Source organism: Pipra filicauda, unplaced genomic scaffold (assembly GCF_003945595.2).
Source record: "Pipra filicauda isolate LSUMZ 115617 unplaced genomic scaffold, ASM394559v2 scaffold10_size6260569_pilon, whole genome shotgun sequence".
NCBI classification, from domain to species: domain Eukaryota; kingdom Metazoa; phylum Chordata; class Aves; order Passeriformes; family Pipridae; genus Pipra; species Pipra filicauda.
In genome coordinates this window covers 3,249,399-3,272,212 of record NW_024103541.1, presented here as the reverse complement: position 1 = coordinate 3,272,212, position 22,814 = coordinate 3,249,399, and the positions used below count along the sequence as shown (strand labels likewise).

The window sequence follows — 22,814 nt, the reverse complement described above, 5'->3', positions numbered from 1 at the left end:
AAAAAGATCAGTGTCTTACAAAGCCATGGCAAACTCCATCACCAGTTAGTTTGCTGCTATTACCACATAAGCGTGACTCTAATTCAGTAGATTTGAATAGGTTAGAGGAAAGAGGGCTCTTGCACTGCATATGTGTGCCTCAAGAAATTAGTAGTCTCAGTCATCCTCAAAGTCATCTTTATCTGTTCTTTATCTGGATTTCAGGGTTACCAAAAAATGCATTTGAAAGCTACAGTTACTAAAAAAAAAAAAAAAAAAGACAGAAAACAAAAGCCAAGTTTTGTTCAGGACATTTTGCTTGGCCATTCAGAGAACAGGAAACACAAATACCACAAACAATCTCCAAAAAACTCACATTATTCAGAACTAGTTCAAGAGCCATATCACAGCATAAAAACTGCAGGCTGGGAAACCTTCAGTCAAAGCATCTGAGCTGCACTGTTCCATGTAAAAGCCAGATTTTGATTTTATTTTTACAAGGCTCTCCAGCTGCCCTGGCTTTCCCACATCTCTCTCAGCGCTTCAGCTCAGCCAGCTTCCCCAGACCTCCCCCCATCACCATTCAGAGATTTGTGAACTGTGAGAAACAGATGTTCTCAAAGCATTTAGCTCCTACCCGAGCCCAAGAAAGACTAGAGAGGAAGGAAAAAAAAATAAAAAAAAATCTCATTCAAGCAAATATTTCTCCCCGCCCTATTGACCGTACAGTCCCAGGGTGTTTCCTCCAAGTAATGATAAAATGTGTAACTGTATAAACTGTATCAACTACAGCCCTCCCGCTCTTGGTGCCCGTTACCGGCTGCCCCGCCGCTGTCCCCCCGCCTGTCCCTGCCCTCCGCTGTCGCCGGGACCGAGGGCACCGCTGTCCCTCCGCCTGCCCCTGTTCCCCGCTTGTCCCCGGGGCAGCCGGCCGGGGGTCGCTGCCCTGCCGAGGACACCGCTGACCTCCCGGCCCCGCAGCAACCCCCCGGGACAGGATCCCGCGGGCCCCACCGACCTTTGAAGGGGCGGCAGCAGCAGCAGCAGTACTTCGCCAGGAGCCATCCTATACCGGAGCGGGCGGGATAGCCGCGCCTGCCCGCTTTCATGCTGCCTTCGGGCTGCTCATGGCAAGGAGCCACCGGCCCGCTCGGGAAAAAACAACAAACCAAAAAATAATAATAATAATGGGAAAAAAAAAAAAAGCCCTGAAGGCAAAAAACTATTGAGGAACGGCCGTGATGGGCGGCCGAGCCGCTGGCGGCCGCGGCACCGGAGCCGCTGTGCCCGAGCCCGGCGCGCTCCTCGGGGGCGGTGCCGCCAGCGAGGGCGGAGCTGCGGCCGGACGGAGCTCCCGCCGCTGTCTGGGAGGAAGAAAGAGTTTTTCGGGGGAAAAAATGAAGAAAGGCGGTATCTGTGCCCGAGCAGGCGGCATGCGAAGTCGGTAGCGAGAAATAAAAAAAGCCTGGGAGGAAGTTTGGTAAAGACCCGATACGTTGTGGGAGGGGGGTTCCTCCAAAGCCTTTAAAAGGAAAAACTTGTACCGCTACGGGTTTTTTAAACTTCACAACTTCTCCCCCCCGTCCCCCCTTCCCCCAGTGCCATTCCTTAGCTTAAGCATCTGACAGCTAAAACTCTTTCCAACTAGCTGCAAATACTGCCCAGCTGTCTTGTGATCCCAAGGGCTCTGCCTGTTTTCTGCAGCAGTAGACCTGCCTGAAGCACTGCAGTGGGAATGCCTACTCTTCTGACACATGGACTGAGACACTTGAGATCCAGGAGAACAGCTTGCTTTGGAAGGTGCCAGCCTGTTGTGTTGGGATTTCCCACCTAAAGCATAGAAAACTGGAGGTGCCAAAAACATCCTGAATCTTGCTGGAGGCAGCTGGTAGGAGAGGTCGGGCAGGATTCCAGAGCGAGAGCATCATAGTTTTGCACTCTTGCATCAAAACCTGAACAAACCCAACAAGCTACTTCTCCTAGGCAGGAATAGGTATTGAGAGGGAAGAGCAGAGGGCAGATGTGCCATGATTTGTGCCTCTGTGTGCCAGGGCTTCAGCCTGAGCAGGCACAGCTCTACTGATGCCACAGACTGATCATCTAGACTAAGGCTTTTGGTAATGGCTCCTGTGCCACTCCCGTGGGGCCAACGGCCATTTCTGGACAGGAAGGGAGGGTTGTGGCCACAGCAGAGTGTTCACAAACCCACCTTGGGTTGTGCCTATGTAGAGGGTGCTGTTGTCCAGGGGCAGGCCTGTACTGGCTGATTCCACATAACCATCAGCTGGGATCATGCACACTCTGGAGCTATCCTGGCAGAAGGACCTCAGGACCTGGTGCCAGAAAAGGGCCAGAGCCCCTCCCTGAGAGACTCCCTCCACCACAGTGGCAAATAGGAAACTCTCTTCTTTACTTCTGGCTGCTCTGCAGGAACTGTTCTTCAACTACAACCTCACTGGAATGACTAACAACTTCACAACAAGCCTTAAGCACACAGAATTTTCCTGCCAATGCCCTTGAGCACCAAGGTGCTTTCCAGTACACAAGAATGAAGGCCACTGTAACTCTCTTTCCCTGTTGCTGTGTGTCCTGTCTTTCTTTGACTTGGGTCTTTGCCTATCTGGGAGCTGCAAGGGAGTGTCTCGGGGGTGCACTCAGGGCTCTTACGCCTGTAACAGGGAGATAATATGTCACACACATAGCAGAAACCGCAGCTGCAGCCAGAGAAGGAAAAGGTAGAGAGGGAACCAGCTGGGACACCCTTGCCTTCTGCACCTCTTCCTTTCCCTGTTTGTCCCTGCCACAGCTCCCCTAGCAGCAGCTCTTCAAGGTGGCTATTTTGGCTACCAGAAGTGCCAGGCAGTAAGAAGGCAGCAGCTTAGGGCCTGAGTGATTCAGGAAACTTCCAGAAGGGCTATTTTGAGAAGGCAGGTCCTCACTTCTCTGCTTTCTACTTCGTACTGCATCTCTCTTTTCTAACCCACCCTCACACACCATGCCCACCTCTTGCCCCATGGGCTGGATGCCTCCCACCTGATCTCAGCTTGCTTTGTGCAAACAGAAGATGCATAAGATGAACATGCTCTTTACTGGCATTTCACTGTTCATGTGGCATCTGCCCTGATGGGCAATACGGGCTCCAAATCAGGAGCAGTCCATATACAGTGCCTGGTTCACCAGAGTCCAGCTCTTGGTGGGTTTTAAAAGTCAGCTTAAGAAAACCTTTAAGACTCTTCTTATAAGAAACTAGGAAACATCCTAAGCATCGCATTTCAGCCCTAAATTCCTGCGACCCTCGGAAGAGCTGTCCACTGAGAGGAGCCCGGCGGCGGGGCGTGCTGGACCAGCGGTCCCTGGCACGGCGGTGGCGGAGCCGGCGAGGACACCCGGTGGCGGGGACCGGCACGGCGCGGACAGCCTGGAGCGGCGGGGGACCGGGATGCTCGGAGACATCGGCCGAAAGCCAGAGAACGGCAGAAAAACGTGGAGTGTGTGACGGCAGAGGCACTGCAATAAACCCCGCCTGGGAACGAAGCTTGGCTAAGCCAGCACGTGGACGTGGAGTCTTGAGACCGTGAGGAGGGTTTGGAAGCAAGTTCGTAGCTCTTGTAATTGCAGCAAACTTTAAAACGTAATTAAGGTGCAATCTCAGCTCTGAAAAAACTCTTTGCCTAATTAAAACATAATTGAAGTCATTATTGTGGGGGAGGCAGGCTCCACCCCTCCCCAATCTACAGTTCCAGCAATGTTGTGAAGGTTATCTTTAAGAAGTTACTCTTTAAACCCCCATACATTTATGCATACTCACTGATGAATTATACATGCAATAAATATTTCACAAAAGAAGACTGAAAGCCATATTCTTAATAATCACAACACATCCAATTAGCTCCTATAAAGCAGAGGGGGAGATGTGCAGTCTAGCTCAGCTCCAGCCCCTGCTTCACTCAGCAGCAGCAGCAGCACTATACTGCCAAGTGCACTGAGCCTTTAGCTTCAAGTAGGGAGTTTGGCCTTTGGGATGTAGAAGAGTTGCAGAGATTGGGAGGGGGTGGAAATCTGTACAGCCCACTTGCTCTAGGTGAGGGATGAGGAGCTGCTTGTCTGGGACTAGAAGATTATCAGCAGGACGCATGAGTGTGTGACTGTGGTCATGAATAACCTGGATGTCCCCTGGCAAAGAAAGCATCCATACCCTTGCTCTAACTGATGCCTGAGTCAAAGAATGGAGTCACAGAATGGTTTGGATTGGAAGGGACCTTAAAGATCATCTTGTTCCAGCCACCCTGCCATAGGCAGGTACACCTTCCACTAGAACAGGTTGCTCAAAACCCCGACCAATCTGGCCTTGAACACTTCCAGGAATGGGGCAGCCACAGCTTCTCTGGGCAATCTGTTCAGTGACTCACCACCCTAACAGTAAAGAATTTCTTCCTAACATCTAATCTATCTCTCTCCTCTTTTACTTTAAAACCATTCCCCTTGTCCTATCACTATCTGCCCATGTAAAAAGGCACTCTCTCTCTTTGTTATAAGCCCCTTTTACCGAAAAGCTGAGTCACAGGAGTTCTTTGAGGAAACATCTCCTGGCATCATACTCTAAACACAATCATTATCTGCAGTGGAGTGGACAAGAAAATATTAGGGTGCTGATTTGCTGCATCTGAAGCTAAGGCAATTAGCAGTGTGCCTGCACCATGGGCCAAGAGCTGCCCTGCTCAAACCATATGATGGAAGGGAAGTCATCTCAGTCTAATGTCAGGATGACAAGGAAATCACTTCTGTCTGCTCCTAAATACACCATTAGAGAGTCCCCAGGCATATGAGTTGCTTTCATATGAAATTTAAGAAAGCCTGTAAAAAATTACTTTTGTCGTAGAGGGGAAATAAGTTCTCGTATTTTGACCCAGCCTCACTGTGCAAAATTTGGGGTGAAAGATGGAACATAAATTTTTTCACTGTCTCCAGTGCTCCCTCATACCTGCAGCAGCTATTTCATTTTCTTAGGTTATACATCAACAGACATAACTGAGGGAAACACAGGACAGAGCAACTAGGGGATGTAAACTGGCATGGCTTCATTTTGGGTCAACACAAATGCCTGGCTCAGACTGCCCTGGAGGTCTGTAATGCAGAACAGCAGTGACAATATTTCTCCCATAATAACAGGTGCTGTTTCCTTCCCCCCATCATATACACAGGAAGATGAATAATGTAATAGCTGTCAGGAGCATCTGTTCGTTACTTATGCAAGTCAATCCTACATTGTACTTTAGGGTGTAAAGTGATCTCTGCAGAAAATCCATCCCTCTGGGCACCACTATGATGGAATAAGATGTATTATGGCTGATTTATTTTTTTAATCCAATGAAACTTAAGTGTTAGCTACTCATTTCTTAGGCAGGAATTGGAAACCAACTATCTAACAGAAATAATTCATGGATGGCAAAAGAAGATGGATTCTTACAGTTTTAAAGAGATCATTTAAATATGTGATATGACTTGCAGAGTCATATTCAGATAGTACAAGGACATGCATGAAATTTAAATTTTGTTGATAGGGAGAGCTAGGTACCTCTGCAGAGCAATTCACACAGGGCAGACAGAACAGTAAATGTGGACATTCTCACGGACTGAGAACTAGTCAGTGAGAAACACCAGGAGTAAAGATTTAACAGAACTTGCTTTCAGATTATGGCCTTGTTTCAGTTCATCGAGAAATCAAGAGTTACACACCAACTTCGGGAGCCCAGTAGATGGTACCTGACTTGTTTCATTCTCTCACTTGCTTTCTGGGTGACTTTAGAGGAAAAAATTACCATTTCATGCCTCAATTTTTCTATGTGCAATAAAAGGATATTAGCATTTCACATTCCCTTAAAGTGGTCTGAAACAGAGATTAGACATCTCATACTGAACAGCAAGAAGAGTTGTTATTGTTAGATGTATCTTGAAATGGGAGTGACAAAATATGGCTCTGATATTATTGGCCTTTAGAGTCAGTATTAAAAAGCACCGCGATCGATATGTCTTGCCTGCAAATGCTACTTGCAAAACCAGGTAAATCTGAACAACTGGAGGGAAAGCAGATAGGCAGAGTGAAGCAGTCCTTGCTCAACCAGCACATTTCAGTACATTATTCTTGGCTCTGGCTCCAGCTATTTTCAACAGCACTAAACATTCATTAGATTAAATCAAATGAACCACATTCTTTAAAAATAGCCAGAGCCTTGTCGTGCCAGTTGGAAAAAACAACAACTTTATTGGGTACTAAAACAGATAAAATAAATTAAAAATAAATAAATAAATGGAGTCATATTCCCTCCTGGCTCAAGAGAGTACAACTCCAAGGAGAGATTTTTGGCTCCTCAGTTCAGCACAGTGGTAGGTAAAAAAAGAACATTCTCAACTAGCTAAACCAAACAAATTAAGAAGAAATATAGAAGAAATAGTCCAGCACAACCTCCATGCTGAACTGCAATGTAGGCATATGTTCAACAAATGTTAGAATATATCATTCCTGATCCCTCTGCTGTAGATGTCAGCACGGGATGGATTTATGGCAACTCAGCAGAGTTGCCATGACCTCATAACATCCTGGCACACCAGCTCTACTGTAGAACCTTAAAGCCAGACCTGTCTGCTCTGCTGCGATGGACCTCACCTTTACAGACTGCTCAACCCACCTCCCTGGACATCAGAACCCCCCTACTGACACTAGCCTAACTTTCTTTCCTAATTTATAACCCATCTTTTCTCTTTCTCAGCATCCTATAAAGAAGGAAAAGTCTATGGAAGAAGAGAAGTCTCTTGGAGACTTATCCCCAAAACTATCTTATAAAAGTTCATCAAGTAAAGGTGGGTGGCCATAGAGCAGACCACAGAATGAGATACATATATTTGCTTTCATGTGATTCAGTCTGTTTCAAGGCAATTTAGAGTTACCCCAAAAATATTCAGGTAGGTATAATCTAGAATAGTTTCACCCACTCTCAGGAGCAGAACACACCTGCAGAACACATGTGCCCCTTCAACCTCCAGCCTAACTTTGCCTCTCAGAGATCTCAGAACAGATTCCTACGTTGTCCAGTTCCTCTGGTTTCCTGGGCACAGGACCAATTCCACTATATATACAGCTTCTTCCTAAGCAGTAACCATTTGCTGGCAGCGAGTTGCTTAAGAAAACAGTTACAAGCTGATGTAAAATACAGCCCTGCTAGCATCCTCCAAGACCTCAGGGTAGGTTCACCTGCTCCTGGACTGGCTCTACTGCTTCAGCAAGGTCTTGTTTGAGCAGAGAGGGCTTTTCTGACCCATCAGCAGTACCACCAGATCAGTTACACTCAGATGAGGCTGTAGCAAAGAGCTTCATCTCACGAACTAGTTTAACCTACAAGGTCCAGTAAGCAAAACCACGTACCACGTTATGTTAGTATGGTATTGACTGGTTGCTGGAGAGGTATGCTGGATGGTGGGCACATCCCGAACAAGCTACTGGTCAGAATAAAAAAAAACCAAACCCTTCAGCAGAAAAGAGTGAAATAAAAAATTAAAGCAGGTTGTGTGTTTGTTTCCTGAAGCACTTATCTCCATTAGAACAGAGACATATCTTTGGGAGTTACAGCAATAGCCAATGACAGAAGACAAGAAGCATTAAAGCACTGCCTTTTGGACATGTTTTGGCTCCTGCCTTACTGTGTTGGGTCTCAGTGGGGAAATCATAAGCCTATCTCAGCCCATCACGGTCTGCTTTCCAAGACAAACAGGAGCCTCACCCACTTGTGCCTGACAAAGGTGAGTTGTTGTTTTAGCAACTATAAACTAATAGTGTAACAAAAGTATTCCTGGCCTGCCTGTCTCAACTTGCCTGAGGTTGTTCTATTTGGATGGTAGAAGCCACAGCTGATTTTTTCTTTAAATGGCATTTCTCCTTCCTTAGAGGAAGTTGTTACCTGTTTTGTTTTACCTGTTTGTTTGTTTAATGAAAGAGTATTCAGACTATTTTCCTGAGATGTTCTGCAGCAAATTGCAAATTCTATTCATCACCTTTCCTCTACCAAGTACTCCATACAATTATGGTTCAAGGCAAGTTAGAAGAAAAATTTAAAAACTGGCATACACTATTTGCTAGTTAGAGAGAAAATTTTCTCTCTTTTGCCAATCTGGAGGAATTGGTCTGGAATTAAAATAAAATTCAATGTCAATCTTGTAAAAGCTTTTATTTATTCAGACCAAATTATTGCATTCACTATATTTTCCACTTCCTTTTTATTCTAGGGTAAAAAGAAAACAGAGGATTTCTTACTGTTCAAATGTTTAGGATGGCAAAGCTTTCTGATTTACAATACCAGATCTAAGACAAGCATAAAAGAACCTGTAAAGCTGTTATTGAAACTTATGGTGGGTATAAATAACAAGGGCACACATAACAGGCAACCTGCTGTGAGGAAAATTGAAAAAAAAAAGTAGTTTTGAAGCTATTTTTATCAGCTGGTGGAATGACTGGCTAGAAAACAACCCTTCTGCTTTTCTCAGTGTGGAGAACCTCTGCCTGCTTTCATTCTTTAGTGTCCACATACTAGCACAGTAATGGCATTTTGAGGAGGTTAGCTTTCTGACAGGCAGGATTTCTGCTGATACACTGCCAGAAATGCTGCTTCTGGGAATACCAGAGAGCAATTGCTAGTCTAGCACCAAATACTCTAGAAATTCCCCTTCTGCTTGGTACCATCAGGCATTGCCAAAAGCTGGATTTCTACACACTGGCATTTCAAATCACCGCAGGACAGAAAAACCTCATGTCTTTCTGTGAGAGGGACAAGTACATGATGTCATGGACTACTTTTTAATCGCTATGTTCAGGCAAAATCTTGGTATGTAACAACTCCACATTACATGATAGTTCCATGAGCACTTTGAGTTGTCAAGAGCCAACAGCCCTGCCAAAACCCTTTGTTGCCTTTCCTGTCTCTCCCAGGTGCCTGCTCCTTCCTGCCGCTTCCCCTGTGCCAACAGAAATGTTTGTGCAGCCTCACAGTGAATCTGATCCACAAATGGATCCAGGTTAAAATTAACCTAGGGTGGAAAAAAAAAAAGAGTTTGTTTTAGCCCAGATTGGTTCCTTGGTCTGCCTTGGTTCTCCTGTCAGTATTGTTCAGATTTCGCTGCAGAAGCCTGGAGTTGCATCCCCTGTACTACTGTGCTGTCTCCTGGCCTCAGTGATCCCACTCACTGTGGTAGATCCTGGCTTCTCAAGTAGGCACAGGACACATACCGGATGCTCAGAGAGGTTCAGCCTCCCCATGTAAGATAAAACAGGTACTTCCATCTGGCTGACTATCTTTTGCTCAGAAAAGAGGGAGAGGCACTAGCCCCAAGTGTTGCTGAGCACAGGCCCAACTCAGTTGTGCCTGAATGTCCTGTTTTATGATGGCAATCAGAAGCTGATGGGAGTGGAATGTACATTTTTGCATCTTTACGTGCAGAAAGGCACATCTTTGGAATAATAAGGAAAGGCTGCAGCAGACTGAACATTGCAGAGTGTGTATAAATCCCAAGTGAAGGCTGTGTACCAGCAGTTGTCCCGTGGAGCAGCACTATGTATGCACAGCACAGCCACAGCAGATCTGTCTGAACAGATGTGCAATGACCATGAAGCCTACAGGGTGCAAAGCCTGAACTACCTTGCCTGGCCACTCGTGCAGAAAGCTTTTTTTCATGAAGGTTTTTCACAGGTCAAATTGTCCTTCCTCTGCAGCAAGAGCACCCTGATTCCTTCACACTGCATGAAACCTGATTTGACTTCTGCAGTTAGTGAGAGGAAAAGTGTTCTTATTTCACTGAGTAAGAGTCCTGCAGAGTTAATAAATTCTTCAGTGCTTTTCTGAAGAATGCCATTTGGTTCTTACAGCCAGAATCTGTTCTCTAGTACCTAAACGCAATTCCCATAGATTTCCAAGGACATTGAGTATGTATGTATTCCTTGGCAAAATACAGCTATTACCTTAAAATCCTGAAGATACATGAAGTCTACAGAGTTTCAAACTAAAGAACTGGATACAGTCTGAAAGAAGTAAAACTAAAATGTACGAAGACCTAAAAATACTTGTTAGAAGTGTTTCTTGAGTTCAAAGATTTCAGTGTTCCTCCCTAGTGTAGAAAATAGAAAAATGTCCTTGAAATATGAACACTGGGTGCTACTTTAGAACTTGTAATCTTTTTGGCTTCCAAAAGAAAAGGACAATAAAAGACCTGTAGTTTGGCATCAGGCAGTTTAATGTTATTGGTGAAAAAAATGGAGCGTTCACTCCATGAAAACAGGAGTCACCAACACTCATGAACTGCAAATTGTCTTGCTTAAGAGAAGTCAGGGTTGCTTTATTATGTGAAGTGTATGATTATTGTTTCTGTTGGAAGGCACACCTTTAGTGAGGCTGGAGGCCATCCCAATCTTTCCTGCAATATGCAAGCAATTATCTCTATTTTTATGCTGTGTAAAATTTAATTTGTATTTTGCAAACTTTGGAAAGAAAAAAATAAAAATACTTATTTCACTGCTTTTCAATCCTGCAGAATCAATAATTGTTCAGTGCATTTATGAAGAATATATAATACATATGTAAAATAGCATCTTTTAATAAATGCCTAGCATATCCAAGAACAAGAATGGTTTAACCTCTGTTACCCTGTTCTGAACTGTGAGACGCCTATTTAAACAGATTTAAGGAAAATGTAGTCAAAGACTATGCCTTAAAGAAAAGAAAAATAAAATTCTGGAGTTAAAGGCAACATTTTTAAGAAGAGATAATATCATTTATAAGACCAGTTAATATGAATGGAAGAAGATACACTGACATTTATATAAATGACCTCCTGCTCTAGATTTTTAGACCATCATAGTGACAAGAACAATAATTCCACTTTCTAAAATTTGGGATTAATCTGAACTAAGCAAAGTTGACATTGTTTCAGGCTTTTCTGCAAAATGTGTAACCTGGGAACAAGTGCTCTGAAAAAATGCTTGTGTAAATGACAGGAAAATCAGGCTTTTCATGCCAGGATCAATATATCAAATCTGTGCAATGGGCTGAAGCAGATACACAGAAACATAATTTCTATTACTGGAAATACATCATTTAATATATATGGGCTTTGCTTCACAGTTTGCCTATCTCTGGCTCAGACCAGTCAGGGAAATGGGGTTTTTAGCAGAAGTAGTTCACTTCAAAACATGCTTATAAAATATTTGTTTAAGATTAGCAACGGAAGGACCAGCCCAGCAGTATACAGGAGTTGCAGGATGCAAATATTATGTTTAGGAATAGTCCCTTTAACTGTCTGGAAGCTAAAAGAGTGGGGAGGCAACATTTTAGGTAAGTCAAAATCATCAATCATTAGTATTTGCGTTACTGCGATTCTTGCAAGTACCAGTTATAGGTTCAATCTTTGTGATGGTGCTGTTAAAAATACACCTACAGTTTGACACTAAGTTAGTAGGGATGTCAGGCATGAACCCAGAACCAGCAGTTTATTTTTCCTTCATGCTCAAACTTTAAACATTTCAGGGAAAAGGATCAGGCAGTAAGTTACAGAATATTGAGCAAGGCAGAAAACCATGAGGTAATAATGAACAGTGGTGCACTAAGGCCGGTTACACAGAAAAAAGCAGATTCCACTCTTCACCCCACAGCCCTAGATGGATTATGGTTCAATGTCCATCTGTGAAAATGCTAAATTTAGTCTGGCCTCAGAGGAAACACAAGACACAAGTCCTGCACATGCTCCCGTTGATCTTTGAGGATGACCTTCCTGTTAACTCGATGGGCCAAGCGCTACAGAACAACTCCCCCCTTCCCACCACACTACATGTATTTCAAGACACACAACTAAATACAGAGGAAATAAATTTCACTCAAGGAGCTATTTTTATACCCTTCCTCCAGGCTGCTTGTTTTTCACTAGTGTGGTGGAGGCATGGAGATGCTATGGCTGCTGGCTTTAGGTCAGAGCTCGTATAAAACCTCGTGGTACAAAATGAACTCTCTATGCTGCCTGCTTGTTCTGGTGTCTGCGCTGCACTGAGGCACCACAGCTCCAAGGAGAAGAAACAGGAGGCATCTGTAAGGTTCCTATGCAGTTAATAAAAAGAATATTCAGACCATTTTCAGTAGGTGTCTTCCCTGGATAACTGTGCAGAGTGCTTTAGATAATACCTGACCTGGTCTCTTGAACCTCATTACCGCAGCAGGAGCCCAAGTCCTTTCTTAGTACAACGACCACTGCTCAGACTCTGTGAGCACCATTTGTGGAGTCCCTTCAAAGGCCTCTCACTCTGCTTTGATCCTGCGAACACAACGGAAGGCTGAGCTCTGCCATTTTGTGAACAGGCATGTGATGGGATCACTGAAGAGCTGGGGACTGGCTTAGAGTCCTTTATATAGAAGATGTCTCTGGTCTTCCCTAGGCCACATGGGATGTTTCACAGCCCACATTACCCTGGGAAACTATCTCAATTAATTAAAAGTATAGTATTTACTCAGTAAAGCTGTCTTTGGCCTTTGTTGATGTCGCAACAGCTGGGACATCAATAAGCAAGCAATAAAAATTAAAGACCCCTTTTCCACCGGATCTTTGAAGTTGGTAAAAAAGGACCAACGCAGTCTTGTTTGTCCAGGTATGCACAGCTGAAGTGCTCTCAGACTGTTCCCTCTTGGACGGCTTGTGGGGTCAGGAGAGGGCTGCAGCCACCCACTCACCCTTCACCTAAGCAGCCAGGTCCCAGCAACAGGGACCAGCTGGGACCTTCCCTTTGTGAGCTGCAGCCAAGGAGGGAGGTTCTCACTTCTCTGCAGGACAGCAAGAGGGACATAACTGGGTTGGCTTAACCTGGTGGGCTTCCACAGAGGCTGTGTGAGGAACTGCAGTCCTGAGCCTGACAAAGAGGGGGACTCTGCAAAAGTGGTTCTTTTCTTCCCTGTGGGGAAGAATGAAAATGCCTTCCAACAATGACTTTACAAGAAAACTTCAGCAGGATGTGACAGTTTTAGAGAAACGTCAAAGAGTTGGGAGAATGCATGGTTATGTTTTGGCAACTCAGTTCTCCTTCTCTGTCTCACCTTAAAATGCTTAGCCATATCTACCTGAGTATTGTTCTCAACACTTCTGACAGACAGAAATAAGGCAAGAGCAAAAAAAAGCAAGAGAGGAAACAGGTTCAGAGAGGCCATAAGAGAAAGCCTCTTTGGAGCTGAGATCCATCTTCCCCTGCCCTCAGTCCCACTACTGAGTTTCTCGCCAGTGTCTTTGTCAGACCAAGTGCTGAACCCTTTGGCATTCTTGGTGAGCTCAGTGTGCCATAGCATTTTAAATTCCCTCCAGTTTTTCGTTCGTTTGTTTTGGGTTTTTGGTTTGTTTGGTTTTGTTTGTTTGTTTGTTTTCCCAGTGATAAAACCAGCACAGACACTGTACATTGAAATTTGGGATTAAGCTGTCAGGGGACTAGGTGGATATATTTTACCCCCTGTCAGAAGGGGAAGCAAAGGCAAAGTAAACAAGAAAAGTTGCAGGCCTTCTCTCTTTTAAACAAAGACTCCTGTGTTTAAAATAATAAAAATCCACCGTACAAAAGCAAAGCAACTTCCCCCAAAATAGCCTTTCCTGTTTTATCAAAGCATTCATCAAAATTGCACTTCTCCACAAAAATAAAGTCTCAGGTAGAGCACTGGAGGCCTTTTGCTTTGATTAGATAACAAAGCAGCTGAAGCAATAAGCATTATTGATTTTAGTGGTACCTGGTATGTCCTAAACAAGTCCACATGGCTGAATGTAGATGTTAATATCTGGTGATGCCATACTGAAAACAAGAAAAAATCATGACACAGAAATACCACATCAGAGAAATAGGGCTGTTCACAAGCCATGAGAGCATGGCTCCAACAGCCTGCATACAATCTGTGTCCACATGTTTCCCATGCTTGGTCAGGCTGTGTCCAGCTTACTTACTCAGGTAGTGCTTGGACTGACACTGCCTCTTAGGGTTGACTAGGCAAGGATTTGTCAGTATAGTTTTGTTTTTCTGATGTGCCCAACAGGTAAAATCTCTGGTAGAGCTACAGGTATAGTGACATGAATATCCCTACACAGGTATGGCTCATCCTCTCAGCCTCAACTTGGCCTACCCCTTAGACACAATGAGAATCAGATCTCATCACCCGTATTGCCAACTGTTGCTGAATATTTGTTCATTTTTTTATTGTTTAGGAGATAATAGAGTCCAGGAGAAGGTATAAACATGGATAACTCCAAGCATGGACACTTTATGAGTGTCTGAGTTCTTCTGCAGAGGGACTTTGAAGAAGGAGAAAGCACAGAGGTCTGGGATCAAAATATACCAGTAGGTCGGGGAGTGAGGCATCATCGGCTCTCCAGCTCTGGGGCAGGCATTGCCCACTGAGGTAGAAAGCAGTGATATGGTGGGGAGAAACTGTGAAGGGCCATGAAAGTGAAGATAGATGGACATTGTTTGAAGAGAGAGAGGAGGGAGACACAGCAGAGAAAAAAAGGAAAAAGGTGACCTGACTGAAATAGCAAAGTGGTTTTGAGTTCTTTTGTCTTTCTTTTCCCATTCCTTTCACAACTGCATAGAGCCACATTCGTACACTGAGGCAGAGCAGTAGTCCTGAGCTGGGCTACGGCAGGCCTTGGTGCCAGCCCACAGAGAGCTGCCATGTCACACCATGCTGGCTGACCGGCTTGTTTCCAGCTGCTCTATCAGAATTGAAAAGGAGTGAAAATGCGGCAAAAACTTTCCTGATGTGATTTTTCTTCATAAGTTATGTCCTGAACTTGTAACAGGGAGGCACTAAATGCCAGCAGAAGGGCTCCACGTGACCTCTCTTGAAAGACAGCCTATACTATGAAATTTTGACTCTGAACACCCTTGTTGGAGCAGTAATAAGAACAGAGGTGAGGGTTTGTTTTTTAATTTAAATATTGCATATTTATATTGACAATGGGAGCCTGAACATTGTTTAATAGAAACCCCACGACCTGTTTATGTAACAGTTATATCAACTGTGTTACCTAATGAAATATTTCCTTTAGTTCAGAGCCTTGCAAACATTTTAATCGACTGCTCTTCATTAAGACTTTCAAAAACAAAAACAATTTCTCGGCCTCTACAAGGACAAATGAAGGTTTAATGCAGTACACTAAAACTTTTGAATCGTCCTCACACAGCTCCCCTGGGACATCAGGAATCATTACCATGGAATATGTTTGCAACAGAGATTGTTTAAAACACAACAGAGAAAATGCGTGAGCCAAAGCAGATCGCAATTTAATACTCAACAGGAACAGGGATACAATAAAAGCAACCTAGACTCTTTTCCCGCACTAAAATCCAAGATGTTCTTAAAAAGAGACGTGGGAAGAAACAATAATGCTTTTCCCTACACAGATGCTTCTTCTGAGATCAGTAACTGAAGGAAAGAGACTTTAAATGCAACTCGAGCCGGATTACCCTGACCAGCTTTGCACACTAAAGCATTAAACGATCTGGTCTTTCCCACGAGGAGAAGTTACAAAACTTCAAGTCTCAGTGTGATCTCTTTTTCATTGATACCACCCTTCTCACTAGGTTAAATCCTTATTCTGCTTCCTTCTGCCACAGCCCAGCCTGCCATTGCACCTCCCAGCCACAGGCTCTCTCTGGCTGTAGGATTGGGTAGGAGACCCTCCAAATGCATAAGCTGTGACCTGCACAGCACCGAAACTCCTGCTCCTCCTGCCCAAAGTCTGGTGCTCTCCCAGCTGACGGATCAGGCCAAAGTGACTCATGTGGGAAGTGCAGGCAAGATGCTCACCCTGCTAACATATGCCCTGCAAGATCTGTGTTCCCTCTTTAGCTGAAAGAGATCCAACTATTTTTCTGTTTGCTCTGTTACAAGGACCCACCACTGCCACCAAAGCCCTGCTGTTAGGTGGCCGTCTGCCTGCACAGCAAGATGTTTGCATAGCATCTTAAAAAAATATATTCCTTATCTCCTCCAGAGATATGCACCAGACACAAGCATCCTGTGGGCAGGATCTGGTCTGAGGCCCTGAATGGGACCCTCCTTTCACATATCATCAATCCAAAACAAGTGCCATGAAACTCTACCTTTTTTTTAAGGCTTTCTTTTTGTGATGGAGGTTGCTTAAAATTACTGCAAGAACTAACCTTTATTTTTCTTTGAAATATTCTGTGTATTTGATCTTAGAAGAAAAATGCTATGTAAGGGGTCATAAGACAAAAACTTTTATGATCAAGATTTCATCTATTAGTTTCATGGGCCAAATTCAAATTTGGAATCACTCAAAGTTAACAGTTTGACACCAGGAATATGCTTGTGGCAACATGCTTAATGAATATTGGCTAGATCATGATGCTGCTTTCTATCCAAGTGGATTGCTCTCTTAATTTGAAATGTATAGCTTAATACTTTAGACCTCAATTATAGGGTAAAAGAGAAATAAAAGAAATAAAAGTCACAGCTTTCCTGTAATTAGTCATGTGGGATAGTTCAAACAGAGCTTCATTGCTGGTATCACAGATCTTTCTTTTTCCTTCCTAGGGATGCTAGTCAGAAAAAAAAACATCCTGCAGATTCTGGAGTACAGTAACAGAGACTGCAGAGTTCCTTTTACTCAATCATCTGTAAATCACTTGCAAAAGGTTAATTCCAGAAATCTGTTTGCCTTTCTATAGAGGGTAATTGCAAACACTGTCAGATCATCGGAAAGGAAGGACAGGCAGGAGGATACTTGTGTGTATCCTCCAAAGGAACACAGTCAGGAGTCAGACAGAAGGCTGGCAGGCCAGTCCTTACAGTCTCTGTACTTTTACTGATCAATAAGAGAGATCTGTACAGATATTTCATTACAAAAGGTAGTAAGTGTTCTCTTCTAGGTTTGTTCTGTTCTGTTGACACCACATTTTTCCTTTTGCACTATTTTATGTTAATTCACCACCTATTTTCAAAGGAGGTGTAAAAGAGTGAGGAAGACCCAGAGCACATGTTCAGTTGTGAACTTTGGTTTTGCATTTCCAGTGGCTTTTGGTTAGACTGTTTAAAAAAGCTTGATGAGGACTTGCACTGATGCTTTACAAAATGTCCTGGTGATCCCACCGAATCTGTTAAGTCTCTATACGTTCAGATGTTGGCTGACATATTACTTTCCTTACTCTTGCACGTTAAGGATAGTAGGTAGCTTCTCTAAGCCACAATTTACATTTACACTCCACAATAACTCATAATAGGACAAAACAGAGTAATTTGCCATTTCCCTCTATGCAGATGTAACTATGTTTTGATACTTGGCAAAACTCTGCATGTTTCTAAAATAGATGGCAAATTCTATTATTAGAAATGTTAAGTTTTGAGTGTAGGTACTTTCTGTTCTTGAAATTACAGTGCTTGTAAAAGCAAAGAATTATGTGTCTTGGTAATTGCAAGCAAAATTCAGCTGTTAACCTGTTTTCCTGCCACTGTGTATGTTTACATAATTGAAGCAGACTGGGAACACCATTAATGTTGATGTAAGATGTGCCAGCCTTTGTTCTGGGTTGTTGAGAAAGGCCAGAAATTTTGGAAGCCTGGATCAAGGAATTCTATATCCAACTTGTGCCTAAAGCTCCTGGAAGCAGAGAAGGGCATAACCCTGAATAGTCAGAAGCCCTTTATCATGCTAATCTTTCCAGCATCTCATAAGACCAGCAGGCTCTTTCAGCAGCTACTGCATTTCCCCCTTTAAACTTACCCCTCTTTCTTTATTCCCAGCATCTGTTCATTCAGTTTAAACAACTTCCTGTTTTCCTAATAGAGGGAGAACTGATTAGACACAGCCTATTTGCTGTACTCTAGCCAAAATAGTGGATAGGGTGGTTATTTTTATTATTTCTAGCTGCACTTCTGGAGATCCCATTAATACTGAGGCTCCCTGATACAGCTTTGGTATGTGCAGGAAGAAAACTGAGGCCAAGGGGGAAAGAGGTATAAGGAAATAAAGGCCATGAATACACGGCTGGAGCCAGCTGTCCCCAGACTCACTTGGCAGCTGTTTAGAGATGCAGGGCCAAGAGCGAGCTCCAACCTGGAAGCTGTGGCAGCATGTCAGGTGAGAGAACCTGCCCACAGGCAGGCAAAACGTGCTAGCAAAGGTTCAGTGCTCTGCTGACACAGCGTGGTGGCTTCCAGGCATCTGGAAGTCAGATCTGGACCTCCAGCCGCAGCCCAGCACTGTGCCCATCCTGCCATACCTGTGGTGCAATTGTGCCCTGGAGCTCATGCAATCATGGCAAAAGCAGAGTTCCCATGTCCCCTGCCAGCCTCCAGCCCCTGCACCACCCTGTCTCCATCCTCAGGATTTCCTGCCTCCCTTTCCACAGCCTACTCTCACAATTTTTAGATATATTTCATTTAAGCAAAAGCTCTACAACCTGGTGGACATAATATGAAGTTTGAGTGGTGTCACCCAGTGAAGTGTCCTTCAGCAGAGGCCACAAGCCTGACTGCTGGACCACGCACCCAGCAGACATGTCCCTGGCCTCCTGTGAGTCATGCCAGGCAGTGACTGCTCTTACACAGGCCAGGCTGACTCTCAGTTTTACCTTTCCATTTATTCCCAGATTTAATTTGCATGTAAGCAACTGTAGCACTTCTCAGTGGAGAGCTGCAGACCAGGACAGGCTCTTGTGGCAGCAGCAGCAGGGCAGGACCCTGGGCATGTGACAAGCAAGAGAGGTGGCAGTGGGTCTAAGAGGTGCGTGAGGAGTTTGCAGTTCACACCACAAACAGAGCTGACAGCTGAGGGCATCGAATCTGAGAGAAGGAGCTGAGCTCTCCTCCCCCGGATTTGGCTCAGATGCCTCTTTAAGGGAAAGTCTGATAGCAGACCCTGGTCCTACAGTGCTGCTCTGTCCTGGGCATGTGTCCCACTCCCAGCCTCCGCAGTGGGAGGGCAGGCAGGGAACGAGGACAGACTACAGCTCAGCTTCAGTGCTTTTTCTCCAAACAAACAAAACCACCAAGCTTAACTTGCTCAAGCAACAATGATTCAAATTCTATTTCTCTTAATGCAGATGGGGAAAAAAAATTTAAAAAGCCAGTTCAGGTTGGAGGCTTCAAGTTGGGATGATACGAGCCTTTCCTATCTGGACCTTCCTTGCGTTGCGCATGGCCAGAAGTGGGGTCACAGCCAAAAGGAGACCTGCTCTGGCCACACTGAGCTGAACCAGTTCTGGTCTATCAGTCTGGAGCGTCTCCTAAGCCTGGCTGCATGGATGCTATACGTGGGACACACATTGCTCAGAACAGAACGTCGACTAAAGAGGCCACAGACATCACAGAGACAGTGTTTCACCATTCATTGCACGTGAAGCCCAAGCTCTCAGGACAATACCAGGGATGTGTTTTGTTCCACACTAATTGTATTCTTTCCCCATTTTACTGTGCCATTACACACAATGTCTCCAGTTCAAAAGGCAGTAGTGTGTACCAGTACTCACTGGTGGCCTCTTTGCAGTTACAGACAGGCAGTAGGGTTATACTAAAAGAACATGAACTGGTGTGCACTGTGGCACTCATAAAATCACATATCCACAATTTGGGGCATCCTGGGTATATATACAGCATGACTTCCCCTCCCAGTAGGCCATTAGGCACTGAAACAGTCCCTTTGTTGTTTAAAGGTCTTATTTTTATCCATATTCTCAAGACAATAATGACTACCACATAGCAGAAGACGCACACGTACAAACATTGATTCATGGACATGGAGTCAGGCTTGTGCTGTGGCCATTCACAGAGACCTGGGAACAAAACTCACCAATGACTGAACAGCCTTTTACCCATGCCAACTGCAGGAGCAGCCCAAACAGCTTTGCACTTACATGATACAAAAGGGAAAATCCAAAACAGTCTCAAACCTGTCAGACTGTTGCCTACCTTTTCCTGAAGGGAAGAAACAATCCATCTCCACACTGCTGCGGGAATGGGAAATGCAGAGAGCGCTGCTGGGGACCAGACCCTCCTGAGGTGGGCTCCGCTCTGTGGTCCGGACCAAACACCAGCCTGGCCTTTCACTCGGCCTCTCCAGCAGCTCCACTGTCTGCCCCACCTGAATGCTCAGCTCGCTGCTGTGGCCTGCTGTGAAGTCCTGGAGCACCACAGTTAGTTCACACCCTCCAGACAACTGCCCAGGGTCAACAGAAAAAAAAAAAAAAAAAAGAAAAGGAATAGACGTTAGAGGAGGTAGGATGAAAGCAATCATCTTTGCATCATATTTACACTGGCAAAGACAGGACTTGTATTCCTTAGAAGCCAAGTTAATAATTTCTTTTGTCAAAGTTCAACATGTTGTGGCCCTGGTTTCCTTTACTTCTTATTGATTTTCCTGGGCTGAAGTGAGACACCAAAGCTACCCACCCACTAACCTTCTGAATGCTAGCTGTGGGGGAATTTTCGAGCTATGAATTTTCTAGCTGTGAGTGTCCATCAGAAACCCTGGGTTTTTTTGTGTTGCTTTAGTTTCTGGGGTGACTTTCTAGAAGGGCAATAGCCCAGGCTGCCTCAGTGCTGTGCCTCAGGGCAGGACAAATTCCAGCTTGCCCCTCTACAGCTTGACCTAGACACATTCCCACACGCCACCAGTGCAGTGAGGAAACAGCTTCTCTTTTCTTGCAAGACAAGAAACATACCCTCATCTCCCCTGTCTTGCTCTAGGGACCTCTTGGGAGACTAGGAAATCCTGAGGGGGCAGATCAGAAAAGCTCCTCCCATGCTTTCTGATGGAACCCAGAGGTGTAAATATATAAACACAGAGTGATTGATTATATGCTGACTTCCAGGATTTGTACCTAAGAATAAATGTATCATCTTACTTCCGTACTGAGCACTGGCAACCTGCTGCTTTCCTTCAGCCTCACACCCTGTGACTCTGGACGAACAATTCTGGTCTCTGTGTAATCACAGTCTCTCTATAACCAGAGACTGGATATATAAGCACTTGTGCATACAGCAGAGCAAAACAGAAGAAGGGATTGCACAAGCTTGTTTTTAACAAAGTTTGGGCTTTTTACAGATTTGGATCTCAGAGTTGGATTCTCGCGTGTCTAAAAAGGTGTGAGAACAAATCTAAGTTTTCTGGCATGAGGAATCTTTTGTAATGCTCCTCTGCAATGTGGATTTCTTGCTGTCTGCCCGTCGTTAGGGGCCCTCCTTCTTTGTCCTACATGCTGCCTACTGCCCTGAAGTATCCATAGATCTTTGAGGTCCTTATTCCAGTGTCACACTTGGTAGAAATTTTGATGGAAATTAGTTCACTGATCCAAAAGTTATTAAGATGAGAATAGTAAACAAGCTGATTTAAAACAGAATAATACCATAAACCTAATTTTCTTAGGATATGAAGCTAAAACAAAGGATAACATGCAATATTTTTAAAGGAACAACTTGTCAATCCAACTGAATTAGAATAAATCTTGTAAGATGCAAAATCAGTGAAAACTGGGGTCTGCTTATCAGCTTGAATGGGGGAACCCTTGAGGAGATCACATTCATCTCTACAAACTTTATTCTTCAGCTGGTATTCAAAATCCCTTATCTTAGCCCAAGCAGCCCTGAATACACACTCCCATGGGAACAGCCTGTCTCCCCACTCAGTGGGATAGGGGTTTGTGTGTCCAATGCAGATGTGAGAGAAATCCCACTCACAGTGGGATTCACAGTTGTGATGATTCACAGGGGTGATATTCACAGTTACAGAAAGGGGTCAGTGGACAAGGACTGGTTCTCACCTGTCCTGTGTCTCTGCCGTAGACGAAATGCTAGATTTGGGGAAGAAGAAGGAAATATTTCTCTGAAAGATTATTTGTAAATAAATAGAAAAAAAACAAACCAAAACAAACCACGGCAGCTGTTTGAGGCCATTCAAACAAACTGCTGGCATTAATCCCGACAGAAAGAGCTCAGTGGGTTGATGAAAGCACACAAGAGATCATTTTAGCACCTATTTGGGCAGTTTATCAGCAAACCAACCTCTTGTCACACTGACATAATCTCCACATAACTGGAGTACAGACATTCACAGGTATGGTAAGAATAAGATATTGCTGTGACATTTGCTGAGGTTTCTTTGCTATGGACTAATTTGGGGAGTATGAAATCTTCTTGATCCAATATGATATCTGATTTTGTATGGCGTGGGATATTTAAGACACAAGAAAAAAACTGATTACTTCTTGCTAAATACACAGACAAATTTCACCAAATGTGATGAATTTCCCCTTAACTCTTTCACTATTTCTTGCTAGGTAAATTTTCTGTCCCCCAAATTATGCCATCTATCATATCTTCTCTGAAAATAATCAAGTCTCTCCTTCTTTTAGGGGAAAATGTGAACAAATACTCTGCTATATCAACTTATCACCCACAGAGCTATTTAGAGCATTTCCATGCCCTGTCCCCCAGTACCACTAGGTGTCCGTGTTTGCCATCACACAGCAAGCGAATTTTGCTATAAAGAATTAACTCTCGCTTGTCTTCAATGTGCTTATCTAAGGATGAGGTGCAGTGTCTGGGCATGAAGGAGCTGGTTCAGACAGGATCCCAAGACTCACTGCTTTCAATAATAAAGGCAGAGGATGTTACAGAATATTAAAAAATTTTCTTCAGATGGTTCAAATTGAATTTTGAAACATAAGTAATTTTTATTGCTTAGGAAGGAAACGTGAAACAGCCCTGCAATAATCCAGGGGAAAAGGCTGGTCAAAACAGCACTTGGGGCAGTTTGGGGCT

The 22,814-nt window shown here is 44.2% G+C and overlaps 1 protein-coding gene across 8 annotated transcripts in view; it reads right to left on the bottom strand.

The window, feature by feature from the left end:
• Positions 1-22,814, bottom strand: part of KALRN (kalirin RhoGEF kinase) — a 508,531-nt gene that overhangs the window by 78,624 nt on the left and 407,093 nt on the right. For 7 of the 8 annotated variants that reach the window (XM_039381881.1, XM_039381876.1, XM_039381887.1 and 4 more), the window contains exons 35-36: positions 21,815-21,844; positions 19,965-20,211 (exon numbers count right to left, since the gene is read on the bottom strand). In XM_039381881.1, the coding sequence (XP_039237815.1) occupies positions 19,965-20,211; positions 21,815-21,844 (277 nt within the window). The remainder of the gene's footprint in view (positions 1-19,964; positions 20,212-21,814; positions 21,845-22,814) is intronic. The other variant, XM_039381883.1, reaches the window with a different exon arrangement.